The sequence below is a fragment of the Dendronephthya gigantea genome, unplaced genomic scaffold, assembly GCF_004324835.1.
Source record: "Dendronephthya gigantea isolate DGI-Jeju-01 unplaced genomic scaffold, DenGig_1.0 000053F, whole genome shotgun sequence".
Lineage (NCBI taxonomy): Eukaryota > Metazoa > Cnidaria > Anthozoa > Malacalcyonacea > Nephtheidae > Dendronephthya > Dendronephthya gigantea.
The window spans coordinates 730,261-745,065 of NW_021163063.1; the positions used below are offsets into that span (position 1 = coordinate 730,261).

At 37.8% G+C, this 14,805-nt stretch overlaps 3 protein-coding genes across 3 annotated transcripts; 1 reads left to right on the forward strand and 2 right to left on the reverse strand.

Annotated features, from left to right (window-relative positions):
* Positions 1-9,353: 9,353 nt before the first annotated feature.
* Positions 9,354-10,288, reverse strand: LOC114529042 (histidine protein methyltransferase 1 homolog). Its single transcript, XM_028550767.1, has one exon. The coding sequence runs from the start codon at positions 10,286-10,288 to the stop codon at positions 9,356-9,358; it is 933 nt and encodes a 310-aa protein (XP_028406568.1). The 3' UTR covers positions 9,354-9,355.
* Positions 10,289-10,403: 115 nt separating this feature from the next.
* LOC114529126 (FAD-linked sulfhydryl oxidase ALR-like) lies at positions 10,404-11,968 on the forward strand. The gene is made up of 3 exons (XM_028550873.1): positions 10,404-10,613; positions 10,776-11,035; positions 11,539-11,968. Exons 1-3 carry the CDS (start codon positions 10,515-10,517, stop codon positions 11,699-11,701), a joined length of 522 nt encoding a protein of 173 aa, XP_028406674.1. The 5' UTR covers positions 10,404-10,514; the 3' UTR covers positions 11,702-11,968.
* On the reverse strand, positions 11,959-12,936 carry LOC114529125 (autophagy-related protein 101-like). The gene has a single exon (XM_028550871.1). It carries the CDS (start codon positions 12,934-12,936, stop codon positions 12,280-12,282), a length of 657 nt encoding a protein of 218 aa, XP_028406672.1. The 3' UTR covers positions 11,959-12,279.
* Between the last annotated feature and the right edge of the window lie 1,869 nt (positions 12,937-14,805).

Consider the following 14,805-nt stretch of genomic DNA (forward strand, 5'->3'; position numbering starts at 1 on the left):
ACAAGCAACCGATTGGTTTATCAAGCGACGCCTTCCAAAATATGTTTGGCCCGTTGTCAGCGGCGCTGTTATAAAACACAACCGTTAAGTATGTAACAAACAGTGAGTGCTACAAATTATAGCCTTGAATCTAACATATTTATATCGTGTGCTATTTAGCTATTGGCATGAAAGGTTTAATTTAAAGTGTATGAATTATGATCACCGAGAATGGAACAGCGTCGAGAAATTACCACAAGTAATCTTTATATAAATATACTGTTGTTGCCTGTAGCTCTAGACTGTATATGGCATACCAGAGTTTAGCGATTAGTGTTGCTATTTAACACATTTGTAGTCTCAGCTTTCCACTCGAAGGGCTTGGAACTCATCTAAATATTGTATGATTTTTGTTAGTAAAAAGTGTGGTTTTCCAGGGATTGTGTGATTTATCATGATGAATAAGCAGAATATTTATCATGACTGTACGATTTTCTTTTAACCCACCAAATGATTTGAAATCACGTTGGAGGCAATCAGTAATGAGCGGTTCGACAACAATAATTCGTATATGCCACTGCGTCGTTTTATAGAAGCACTGAAAGACCGGAAGTGTCGAAGGACATTTTATTCCTAGAAAGCAGAAAGCGAAAGTTGCCAGTACAGCAAATTTAGTGAATACTGCTTTGTAAGCATATTTTTTCTTGTCAGCGAAACTGAAAGTTGCTTATTCAGTAAGTTTAGTGCAACTTTCTCCAGTTCTCTGCGGTAAATCATTCCCTCAAAGACAGTTTTTTTGGTCTAAAAATAGAGACCTTAAGATGCACCAAAACTACGACGCGGACGTGAAGTATTACTCGTCGTAGATTTGGAGCATCTTAAGCTCCCTATTGGCGACACTTTAAAACGCACGTTCGACATACCAGGTAGTTATGTCTCTATAACTACTGTTTGTATAAAGAAGTTAACAATCATAGGTTGGCCAGAATATCCAGCTAAGCCTAATGTGTGAAGAATGTTGTTAAATGTTTTTCGACTAATCTAAAACTAAAATTTGACTTCCGGCGGATTGTTGGTTTAAAATCCCATTTCTATAAACATGGATATGTAAATATAATACACAGCATTGCCAAACCCCTGACCATCCCCCTCGTGTCAATAATCGCGTCATCTAAAAACAAAGACTCGTTGAATCTGACTTAAAGAATGTATTTTCTTTTCATGATTAATATTTCTCTTTTAACACCTTCACTACACATTGTTAGATTGGAAATATCAAACACCCCATCTTGCTTAACCAGCTGGGAAAACTGGTCCGTACCACCACCCACGCCGAAATAATAGCAAACAAAACAAAACACTCCTTCCTATTGGTTCCCTCATATATTGTGGTGTGAACACGCTTACGTAGTAGTAAAAATTGCTTATAAAGCACTTGCTTTGAGATTGTAGCGCCTTGTCACCGAATAACTTTGCGCATATTATCGGGTTTCCGGACTGCGCGCAAGGAAGTTTTAACAACATTATTTAAATGTATAATTCTTTTAGGATATAGCCTCGCCTAGATTATAGTTTATAATTCTGTTAGGAAATAGACTCGCCTAGTTTAATCTTTACGCCGCAAATATTATTTACCTCATATTTCCTCTTGGCAGCAACACTTGTACATATTTATAGCTCATTATCGCTTCTGGCCTAATGGTGTTAACATGCACTCCTTAATTATCTTGACACTAATCTTAATTGCTTTTCCGCCTCGCCTTTACTAACTAGAGTATAAAATAACTTGTACAATTTTTGTAAGCATACAGTCTCGCTTTACGCTCTCAAGAGAACATCTCTTCAAACTATTGATTGTATCGACGAATTTCTATGTGAAATAAATTATATGATATCGAAATTACATTAGCGTCCTGAGTATTTTATATCAATTCGCACGGCAACAAGTCACATACAGATACTCACGCTAAAAGATCTATGTGTATAGTTCAGAGTCTTCAGAGACGAAGGGTTTCTATAGTATTTGATTTTACATTTAAATTATGGAACAATTCCAAGTTGGTGGGGGTGCCGGGCGATGGCGTGGTCCAGGTTACGTGTATCTAATGACCTACACGGCAGGTAGCACAAGATATTTATACAAGATTGGTTGTTCAAAAGAACCAGAAAAACGTCTGAAACAGATACAGAAACACCCAATAGAGAATAACCCAAACATTACGTTGTATAATTCAGTTAAGGCCAATGAAATGAACGGCGCTGAAACAGCGGCCCAAAAAGCGATCGTAGATCAACTTAAAGCAGTTAAAGATCCTTCAAGAGGGGGTGCAACAGACTGGTTTATATTGCAAGATCTTCCAGAAAACGTCTGGCCTGTGATAAAGGAAGCTGTCCGTCAACACAATCGTGTTCAACAGAAGACTAAGAAATGAATTTAATTTACTTATACATCTGCTTTACTCGTTAAGTATTAAGACTTATTATTATAGTAGAGTAGCTATATACCTGAATGTTAGTGATATCTAATTGTTAAGTATTACGACTGTAACAGATATTTTTATCCTGTAATATTCAGTAAATAAATTTACCAAGTTATAATATAGAGTAGACCCACGAGTATTGTCACGTATTTGACCCCGTAATTACTCGAATAAACGCCTCCCTCGAATAAACGCCGCCCTCGAATTAACGCCGCATGGACAAGCAAAAATATCATTAAACGCCGCCCTCAAATAAACGCCGCAACTTTTTCGGCGTTTATTCGAAGCATTTATTAATAACCACTATAAGAAATTCAAGTATCTATCTTCAAAAAAAGACAACATTGAATCTAAACCAGTAGTGGAAATTTTTTTCTCAATTTGAATGTTATTCAGTTCAAAGTGGCTATACTTCATAGCTTTGCTGCTTAGCTCTCTCTCCAAAACTTCTGCGATGCGTAATTCCGTGGTAACAGCCGAGAATCTTGCCGGTACCACTAGATTGTATTGGTTAAATTGGCGTTTAAATTACACAATAAATTCACAGTTGTCACAAGTTTACAATAAACGCCTCCCTTGAATAAACGCCGCCCTCGAATAAACGCCGCATTTTAATTGGTAAAAATTTAATAAACGCCGCGGCGTTTATTCGAGTAATTACGGTATGCCTGTCATTATAATATTCATCTTTGATTCCGAAGTATCGTATGACACAATTTCCTGGAAAACAGGAAGCAACGAAGAGGCGGAAAGGGAAAGTTCCGTAGTTTAAAATAGGTTTAAGGTTTTTTGTACAAACATTTCACAAGTCTGGTCTTATTAAATTCATTTGATATTGTAAGCTTTTGTTCTTGCAACCAACAATCTACAGTTTATCTACATGCAGCATAAGTTAATGAAAATTGAAGGAAGGCGTTGTAAATCAAAATATAAACACTCCAGCATATTTTCAAGGCGATTTGGTCGGCTAAGCTTCTTCCTGCCTTCTAAGTTCTACAAAAGCGATATATATTAAACCTAAGTTATCTAAACCCTTCTCCTCTCCCTATGTCCGAGTAAAGATTCATCATTAATCCCCAAGGATTTTCAATCCCTCCAAAATAAATTTTGAATAAATATGGGAGAAAGGTTGGAGGTATAAATGTATCTATTAGCGCCGCTTTCCTATTAGTGTCACGTTTTTTGCACGTACGTACACGCGTAAAAGCTTAAAATCATTAAAATGATACTTATGAAATCAACGATTGAATATATGCATAGGGTTGGATTCTGTTGATGATTTGGTGTGTTTTTTTCTGGCATAAAATTGATTATACAACAACTTAGAAGGTTTTAAGCTTTTACGTGCGCGTACCTACGTGGCAAAGCAGTCCTAAGAGTCCTAAACAACCGACCGCCGACATAATATAGTGATCGCATTACGTAACTTTTCCTGCAATGCCATGTCCAAGCACGTTGCGGAAACGCGCTTACAGTGAAAAGTTTCTTATTCAGAGCACTTTTGCTTTCCAAGTGTGTGTAGTTAAAAAAGGCTAAGAGCTGCTCTGGTATTTGATTTTACATTTGCATGATGGCACAAGTTGATTTGGCATCTGGGCGATGGGGTGGTCCAGGTTATGTGTATCTAATGACCTACACGGCAGGTAGCACAAGATATTACAAGATTGGTTGTTCAAGAGAACCAGAAAAACGTCTGAAACAGATACAGAGACGAGAGAATAACCCAAACATTACGTTGTATAATTCAGTTAAGGCCAATGAAATGAACGGCGCTGAAACAGCGGCCCAACATGCAGTCGTAACCCAACTTGGGGCAGTTAAAGATCCTTCAAGAGGGGGTGCAACAGACTGGTTTATATTGCAACTTCGTCCAGAAAACGTCTGGCCTGTGATAAAGGAAGCTGTCCATCGGCACAATCGTGCTCAACAAGACTAAGAAATGAATTTAATTTACTTATACAACTGCCTTACTCGTTAAGTATTAAGACTTATTATTATAGTAGAGTAGCGAGTAGTGATACCTAATTGTTAATTATTAAGACTGTAACAGATATTTTTATCCTGTAATATTCAGTAAATAAATTTGCCATGTTAGAGTATAGAGTAGACCCACGAGTATATTGCCTCTTATTTGACTGACTATGTCTGTTGTTCATAATATTCATCTTTGATTTCCAAGTATCGTATGACATATATTTCCTGGAAAACAGGAAGCAACGGAGAGGCGGAAAGGAAAAGTTTTATAGGTTAAAATAGGTTTAAGGTTTTTTGTACTAACATTTGACAAGCATAGGCGTACGAGGCGGGGGGGCTGGGGGGGCTGCAGCCCCCCCAGTTTAGTCAGAAATATTAATTAGTCGGGCAATTTATATTCACGAGTCGGGCAATTTATACTTAAGTGAATTTGGTCTCCACACTACATAAAAAGTTTTAAGAATCCTCAAATATGGTAGAAAATGGTAGAATATATATGCTTGCAGCCCAGTTTGCAGACCTGGGCAATTCTCGACGAGATCTCGCGCGTGCAAAAACAATTTAGTGGCGTGCATCGCGTGCAAACTGCAAACCAGGGCACAATAGCTGTTTTAAATATCTTTATATTGAAATCAAACAAGGGCATGATCAACGAATAACCGAAATTTCGTAACGGACCCCGGTTAGATCTTTGTTTTTGTTCTGTTGAAGTACTTCGTGTAAGATACATCAATACGGAATCTAAGCGCCCACAGTTAGATGCGAAACGCATTTTACTGTACTCAGTGGTCAAAACATTCTTTCGGCGTGACACGTGAAATTTTGGCGTGCTCCGTGACTTATTCAAAAAAAATCTCGCGAGTGCACGTGACACACTCTGCAAACTGGCTTGCAGCTTGCGTAAACCCGAATTAAAGAAAACGAAAATAATTGAAATAAACATGCTTTTCCGTTTGTGCCACTGGCTACCCTATGTGCCACAACTGATTGGCGCAGCAAAACTCACCATGTAGTTACGAAACAAATCTATCGTTCTGTAAGTTTGTAACTTTACTAACTTTTATAGCAACTGTGCAAAATTTAATCCGAGATTTAATCGTTGATAGACCTCAGAATCCTGACTTTATTCTGCAAAATCTCACGCGGAAAATGCAGGAAATCACATTTGCAGGTCGCTAATTTTCAAAAATTTTCGGGGGGGCATGCCCCCGGACCCCCCTAGTATGCCACACGCTTTCGGCTTTCGCATCTCGGCTCTCCAAAACACTGACTCTGGCTACGCCGCTGCCTAAACTCGGCAAAACGATTTCCCTTTCCGACTACGCGCTTCGCTATGAGTGGAAATCAACTTATCAAATTTCCTAAATAATGTGAAGGCTGTTAAAGTTTCGTCATAGTACCCAAGCAGAAAATTGTATTTCAGCGTTTGTACGTTCCAAAATACCGGGGGAGCAGACCTCTGGACCATCCTTGTTTTTCTCGGTCTCGGCGCTCGTCGGGCAGAATATCCCCCGCCCCCCCAAAATTTCTAGGCCCGTACGCCTATGTTGACAAGTCTGGTCTTGTTAAGTTTGTTTGATATTGTAAGCTTTCGTTCTTCCAACAAACAATCTACAGTCTATCTACAGCATAAGTTAATGGAAATTAAAGGAAGGCGTTGTAAATCAAAATATAAACACTCCAGCATATTTTCAAGGCGATTTGGTCGGCTAAGCTTCTTCCTGCCTTCTAAGTTCTACAAAAGCGATATATATTAAACCTAAGTTATCTAAACCCTTCTCCTCTCCCTATGTCCGAGTAAAGATTCATCATTAATCCCCAAGGATTTTCAATCCCTCCAAAATAAATTTTGAATAAATATGGGAGAAAGGTTGGAGGTATAAATGTATCTATTAGCGCCGCTTTCCTATTAGTGTCACGTTTTTTGCACGTACGTACACGCGTAAAAGCTTAAAATCATTAAAATGATACTTATGAAATCAACGATTGAATATATGCATAGGGTTGGATTCTGTTGATGATTTGGTGTGTTTTTTTCTGGCATAAAATTGATTATACAACAACTTAGAAGGTTTTAAGCTTTTACGTGCGCGTACCTACGTGGCAAAGCAGTCCTAAGAGTCCTAAACAACCGACCGCCGACATAATATAGTGATCGCATTACGTAACTTTTCCTGCAATGCCATGTCCAAGCACGTTGCGGAAACGCGCTTACAGTGAAAAGTTTCTTATTCAGAGCACTTTTGCTTTCCAAGTGTGTGTAGTTAATAAAAGGCTAAGAGCTGCTCTGGTATTTGATTTTACATTTGCATGATGGCACAAGTTGATTTGGCATCTGGGCGATGGGGTGGTCCAGGTTATGTGTATCTAATGACCTACACGGCAGGTAGCACAAGATATTACAAGATTGGTTGTTCAAGAGAACCAGAAAAACGTCTGAAACAGATACAGAGACGAGAGAATAACCCAAACATTACGTTGTATAATTCAGTTAAGGCCAATGAAATGAACGGCGCTGAAACAGCGGCCCAACATGCAGTCGTAACCCAACTTGGGGCAGTTAAAGATCCTTCAAGAGGGGGTGCAACAGACTGGTTTATATTGCAACTTCGTCCAGAAAACGTCTGGCCTGTGATAAAGGAAGCTGTCCATCGGCACAATCGTGCTCAACAAGACTAAGAAATGAATTTAATTTACTTATACAACTGCCTTACTCGTTAAGTATTAAGACTTATTATTATAGTAGAGTAGCGAGTAGTGATACCTAATTGTTAATTATTAAGACTGTAACAGATATTTTTATCCTGTAATATTCAGTAAATAAATTTGCCATGTTAGAGTATAGAGTAGACCCACGAGTATATTGCCTCTTATTTGACTGACTATGTCTGTTGTTCATAATATTCATCTTTGATTTCCAAGTATCGTATGACATATATTTCCTGGAAAACAGGAAGCAACGGAGAGGCGGAAAGGAAAAGTTTTATAGGTTAAAATAGGTTTAAGGTTTTTTGTACTAACATTTGACAAGTCTGGTCTTGTTAAGTTTGTTTGATATTGTAAGCTTTCGTTCTTCCAACAAACAATCTACAGTCTATCTACAGCATAAGTTAATGGAAATTAAAGGAAGGCGTTGTAAATCAAAATATAAACACTCCAGCATATTTTCAAGGCGATTTGGTCGGCTAAGCTTCTTCCTGCCTTCTAAGTTCTACAAAAGCGATATATATTAAACCTAAGTTATCTAAACCCTTCTCCTCTCCCTATGTCCGAGTAAAGATTCATCATTAATCCCCAAGGATTTTCAATCCCTCCAAAATAAATTTTGAATAAATATGGGAGAAAGGTTGGAGGTATAAATGTATCTATTAGCGCCGCTTTCCTATTAGTGTCACGTTTTTTGCACGTACGTACACGCGTAAAAGCTTAAAATCATTAAAATGATACTTATGAAATCAACGATTGAATATATGCATAGGGTTGGATTCTGTTGATGATTTGGTGTGTTTTTTTCTGGCATAAAATTGATTATACAACAACTTAGAAGGTTTTAAGCTTTTACGTGCGCGTACCTACGTGGCAAAGCAGTCCTAAGAGTCCTAAACAACCGACCGCTGACATATAGTGATCGCATTACGTAAAATTTTCCTGCAGTGCCATGTCCAAAGCACGTTGCGGAAGCGCGCTTACAGTAAAAAGTTGCTTATCTAGAGCACTTTTGCTTTCCAAGTGTGTGTAGTTAACAAGAGGCTAAGAGCTGCTCTGGTATTTGATTTTACATTTGCAAGATGGCACAAGTTGGTGGGGCTGCCGGGCGATGGGATGGTCTAGGTTACGTGTATCTAATGACCTACACGGCAGGTAACACAAGATATCACAAGATTGGTTGTTCAGGAAATCCATTTGTACGTCTGAATCAGATACAGCAACAAGAGAATAACCCAAACATTACGTTGTATAATTTTGTGATGGCCAATAACATGAGAGGCGCTGAAACAGCGGCTCAAAATGCGATCGTAGCACTACTTGGAGCAGTTAAAGATCCTGCAAGAGGGGGTGCAACAGACTGGTTTGTATTGCGACGTCTTCCAGAAAACGTCTGGCCTGTGATACAGGAAGCAGTCCATCAACACAATGCTGGTGTACAATGGTGTACCATCTTATAGCATAGAATATTACCCGATTATTGACGTAGGCAGAATATTTATCATGACTGTACGTTTTACCAGGACTTAGCCCGCCAAATTATTTGAAATCGCTTTGGAGCCAGTCAGATGATAACACATCGTCACGCGTAGATATCATACTGCTTATACGCCTATACTGAAGGGTGCTTCTGTGAGCTTTTGCTTCTGCCTTCTGGTAAACAAAAATACTATATTTATAACTAATAGTCTAATACGAAGCCGTTCAAAATAGCCTCATTTTATAGAAGCACCGAGAGACCGGAAGTGTCGAAGGACATTTTATTCCTAGAAAGCAGAAAGCGAAAGTTGCCAGTACAGCAAATTTAGTGAATACTGCTTTGCAAGCATATTTAGTGCAGTGTGAATTTAGTGCAAATTCTCAGTTCTCAGAAACTCAGTTCTCTGCAGTAAATCATTTCCTCACGGACAGTTTTCTTTGTCTAGATTTCGCGGCATTTGAAAACGCGCGTACGACATACTCCAGGTAGTTATATCTCATAGGGTAATGTTTATCGATGAATCTAAAACTGAAACTTTTCCGTAAATCTAGCATCTGACTTCCCGTGGAATGTTGGTTTAGAATATTAGTTCTATATAGACATAGATATACCAATAAAATACAGAGCGTCGACCACACCCCCCACGGCCCACCCCATCCCCAATGCTTGCATCCAATTCTGGACCTGACTGTAGGAATCCAAAAAAACAAAGACTCATTTAATCTGATTCAAAAATTTATTTTCTTTTCATGACTAATATTTCTCTTTTAACACCTTCACTACACATTGTTAGATTGGAAATATCAAACGCCCCATCTTGCTTAACCAGCTGGGAAAACTGGTCCGTACCACCACCCACGCCAAAATAATAGCTCTTTGCCGCAACAAATGCTACGCCAGAGGGCTTCAATACGAACTTTATAAGTTCATACAACGATTTTTGTACATCACTGTTATAAATTGTCTCTGAAGTAAGAATGACATCGAATGACATAGGTTCCAGTAATGATTTAGCGAATTCCCAATCTCCTGACAAAAATTTGCAACGATTGATCTTTTCTAGAAGTGTTGGGTTCCTGGAAAAGTCAAAAGAATTCCCAGAATTCATACTTAATGCCACGTTAGGAATTGTAAAAAGTTTCAATACTTCTGCATTGTAATCTTGGAAACAAACACTTGCACCTTTGAGGCACGCATAAATTCCTGGCAAGCCAGCACCGCAGCCCAGTTCTAGAACTGCCTTATCTTGGAAATACAACTTGTTTTCTAGGAAAAGTCTATTAAGGTGGTTTACAAGATCAAGAGAACACTCCCAGATCTTCAGTCCTCCCTCATAAAATGAAGGAATGAGATCCGTGTTTGATTCCAACGCTCGCTTACTAGCGGTTGTTGAATATTCTTCGGAGTTCCGAATAAGGTTCTCAACAAAAGCCTCCGACAAATGGACAAGTCGTGATGATGGCCCATTGTCAAAACCAGCGATTTCAACTTCTTTGGCCTCATAGTTTCCTTTCAAAACAACTTCTAACTCATTTTGATTCGGATTTAAAAACGTGGCTTCGGCCTTTACAGAACCCTTTACTTCTTTATGTCCTGATTTTTCTTCGTTTATAGAAAACTCGGGGTTTTGTTCAGGAATTTCAAAATTAAAGCAAAAATTGGCGGCCATTTTAGATTTTGACCGTGAGAGCTTGGATCCAAATTTTTCAGAATGTATCGAATATATTTGATCATACTTTTGAGAGATCTTATCGAGTATATTCATTACTTCGAGGCTGGCCATTGGTTAACACGTATTCTTTTATCCAAATCTGGTAAATACCATGCTTCACAAGGTACATTAGAGAAAATTCTGCAGTTTCCGATGATTTTGGGACGGATTTTATTATTTTAACATGACTGAGGATTCGTTGTCTCATGAAAAACCCGGGAAAAGACCGTGTAGAGTTTGTACTGATTTTAAATCTTGGACGAAACAGAAGAAAGTCGAACAGGTATAAAAATTTATTATATTGTAGTGGATTAATTGTGCTGAGTGTTCCCCCCCCGTCCATGGTACCGCGTAGGTATAGTGGATGCAGGGGGGTATCGTTTTTAGACAAATAGGTTAACTCTTAGAGTCATTTTAATGGCACAGAAAAAATTCTGTTATGTAGGCAAATGAAGTCCATGGCAAAACAAGTGCTGATACTTCAGGCAGTGAAACACTGGCAAGCTCAGAGACAGAGGACCCCAAGGTGGAGTGTCCACTTGACTTGACAGAACTGGGTCAGGGAACATGGGGATTCCTTCACACAATGGCTGCATATTATCCTGACAAGCCCACGACGGAACAACAGAGCAATATGAGTCAGTTCTTCAAATCATTTTCACGAGTTTTTCCCTGTGAAGATTGTGCAGAGGATTTACGTGACAGGTGAGTCTTTTTTAGGAGAGGCTGTATGTATTGTACCTGACCAGTGACAACCGCCTAGTTCTAGGTTCTCCTGTTGGTTCTTCTTGGACCTCTTTCATGGAATCACTGTGGACTTGTTTGCATTTAATACAGAAGAATACTACATCCTCTGAAGTCTGAACAATTGATTCTTCTTGTTCAGTGACAAATGAAACTATCTATCATTCTACAAAGTACACACCCAGATCTATTATGCTATTACAATTGCAAATTCATTGATGAATTGAATTCTTGCCATTTGGCTACTTACAAGTAATATCATCTGGCAATAGACAGAGTATAATAGCCCAGTAATGTGCGTATATGGCTGTGACTGACAGGGGGAGCATTGATACAAAAGGGAAAAGGGGAGTGAATATTTTTCATGTATGTTTAGGGTCTCTGTAAAGAGGTCGTAGATATCGCTACACATGTGTGGAAAGTAAAGAAATAATCATTTGCTCACGTTCAAATTGTTCTTATAGATTAAAGGACAATCCGCCAGCAACAAAGAATAGAGTGGAGCTATCCCAATGGCTGTGTGGGATACATAATGAAATTAATAAAAGGTTAGGAAAGCAAGAATTTGATTGCTCCAAGGTTGATGAGCGATGGAGAGATGGTTGGAAAGACGGCTCTTGCGACTGAATGGAAAATTAGGAAACAGCTTAAAAGCAAAACCTATAAAGCATTAGAATTGCAGGGTGCCTTTCTTAACGTCACTATTTAGGCTAAAACAATATTTATTTGTGCTTTAAAATAATTGCATTTCTTAGATTATAATCACCAGGTGTGGATACAATTGAAAATGTAGGGGCCATACCACTTGCTAAAGATGATTTAGATAAACACACAATTTAGTAATATAAAATAATTGGAAATATATATATTTGATTTTACACAATATTATTTACACGACTTTATTATGTACATGTTTCTCAGATTTGTGTACAATAGTTTTGTACTGAAGGCCAAGAAAATTTGGCAGTTGAAGTAGAATTCATTTGCATAAAATAGGTTGAATTATAGGTTTACTTTGGGGCTGACATTTTCGCATGTGGAATTTTTGGAAATCACATAATCAGTTCGTAATCATCTCAAAAGTTTTTTCCAACAAAAAAATAAAATTTTTAAATTTTAAAGGTAAATTTTCACTTCATAAGCACTCTAGGTGCTATTGATATCAAATACTTTAACATCATTTTACAAGACACACTGCCCAAAATCTAATAAGAAAATGTGTCTCGTATGAGTTTTCTCATTGTGCTTCCAACGGACGTCGTAACCTCGTTTGACATCTGACAGTGAATTTTAAATAAATATGGCTGAATGTTTGTATAACTTGTGTCAAAAACGTTGGCAAGTTCGGATTGATTTGGCATCTTTGGTACGTAATCCGGTCTGTTTATTGCTTGGGCAATCTCCATGATCCTTTCGCTCACGTTTTCAGCGACTTTTTCTCGAAATCGTTGTCTTTCCAACTCGCCTTTAGCACGATTGATAGCCAAAGTTATGTTCCAAATTTCCCATGAAATAAGTTCAATACCAAACGGCCAACGGCCCTTCTTTTTTTGGTAAAACTCTAGTATTACCGTGCCACATTTGGCGGCGGGATTGCCTCTCAAAGCCTCCCTAAACTGAGAGATTTGTCGCTTTAGGTTTTGGTCCAAGGTTTTGGAATTGCATCGTACGTAAGTCAAATCAAAAGTTGAGCAATCCGTGTCGATAAATCCGAGCGTTCCTATCGTATACGAGCCTTCCTTTTGGTAGCTGAACTTCCCCGTCGTTCGGTGGAACAAAATGGTGTGCAATAAGCTCAGAAGGACATCGTCTATTTGCTTTTCTTCGACAGAAATTTGTAATGTGTACGACTTTGCGTTCATCTTTGTTATTGTTTTGGTTATTGTTTTGAAGTGAAACGAGTCCGTGGAACATATTGACAGCGGCAGCTGCGTTTCCACTGATCTCTGTCGTAAACTCGGTAAAGTTTATGGTATTAAAATCGCCGCATTTTTATGCCTTAAAGTCCCAAAACATTATCTACGAGAAGCCATGGGACTTCTAAGAATCCTTGTCAAACATATACGATATACTGTTCGTCTAAAATACTTTTTAAAGCAGCTGGAAAAGATTTTTATGGATTCTTTATAAAGATTCGTTAGCTATTTCTATACTGAGATCAGTGTGATTTACGGAAATTTGGACATTTTGAGGAATCTTTAGCATTGAAGTGGAAGCTGGGGCAAACTGAGCATGCGTAAAGCTCGGAGACGAAGGCAATATGGCGACGTTATATTCAAGGAGTATAAAATTCCTGAAGTTAGCTTGGGTTCAACAACCTGTACTTTTCGTTTCTACGGTATTTGGAGCGCTAGGTAAGATGTACACTATATCCACGTCATGTTTTTCCTTTTCAAATATGTATAAATTGTACATTTTACCTTTGTTCCAAGTGTCAGGTACTATTAAAGTTCGAGAGTTATCTGAGAGAAATATCTGCTCTAAAATATTTCGTATTTTCAGGTCCATTAATTGTCTTTCTCAGTCCACTGAGTGAAAGAACGATTGAAAAGAACAATGCCATACCAATGAAATATCCATGTATGTATATTTGCTATTTTAAAACACAATATTTATAAATAAATATAATTTATATGGTAGACAGAAGAGCGGTGCCAATATAAACGCAAGATAGTTAATATTGCAAGTTTAACATGGGGCACCATTAGCTGATAACAGAATATGAAATGACAGTCTAATCAAATTGAAGTATTTCATTCCAGTTGCTAGTTTTGTCCAGACAAATTTTGAGCAATTCCAAGCTCTTCTACATAAGTAACTTAACCTTGACTACACAATAAGTTAGTACAATTGATTAGCTGTGTTTTCATCGTACCAAATGGAATGAAGTTGGTTATTTTATTTATTCCACAAAACTATTTGCAGGTGTAGTTTGCTTACCTATCAGGTGGCAATGTACCCAGGCATATGTATAAATATATTACCTTGTGAGTGTCTGCTTGCAAAACTACAATATTTTAATTATGTCAATTTTTGTAGATCCCATCTCTGATGGAGCTGCTAGTAAAATGAATGAGGAGACGTGACATTTTTTAAGCAAAGAACGTTATTTGATGCGAAATATAGTTTATGTCTGGAGGTACCATGTTGATAAAATAAAAATATTTTGTTGTGTGAATTACGAATATGTTGTGTGATATATTTTTAATATGTTTTTATACCTAGTTTGTGGGATTCTTATTAGTTTCCAAATGATTTTATGCAAGATTATTATGGAAAATGATGCATATAATTATTTATGGACATTTACCCCATACAGGCATTCTTTCCATATGGGCATTTTACCTATATGGTGATTTTACCTATATGAATATTTTACCCATATATATAAACATGTTACCCATATGGAGATTTTCAACCATATGGATTTTACCCATATGGACATTTAACCATACAGACAATTTGCCCATATAGACATTTCAACTATATGGACAATTTGCCTATATAGCAATTTCAAGCATGTGGACATTTTGCCTATATGGACATTTTATCCCAATGGACATTTCAACTATACGGACGATTGCCAATTGAGATTTTCAAGCATGTGGACATTTTGCCCACATGGAAATTTTGCCTGAATGCATGTTTAACCTATATAGGCATTTTACCCGTACGGGTATTTTCCTATATAGATATGCTGCATATCTTATTTTTGACTTCTGGCCAAAATG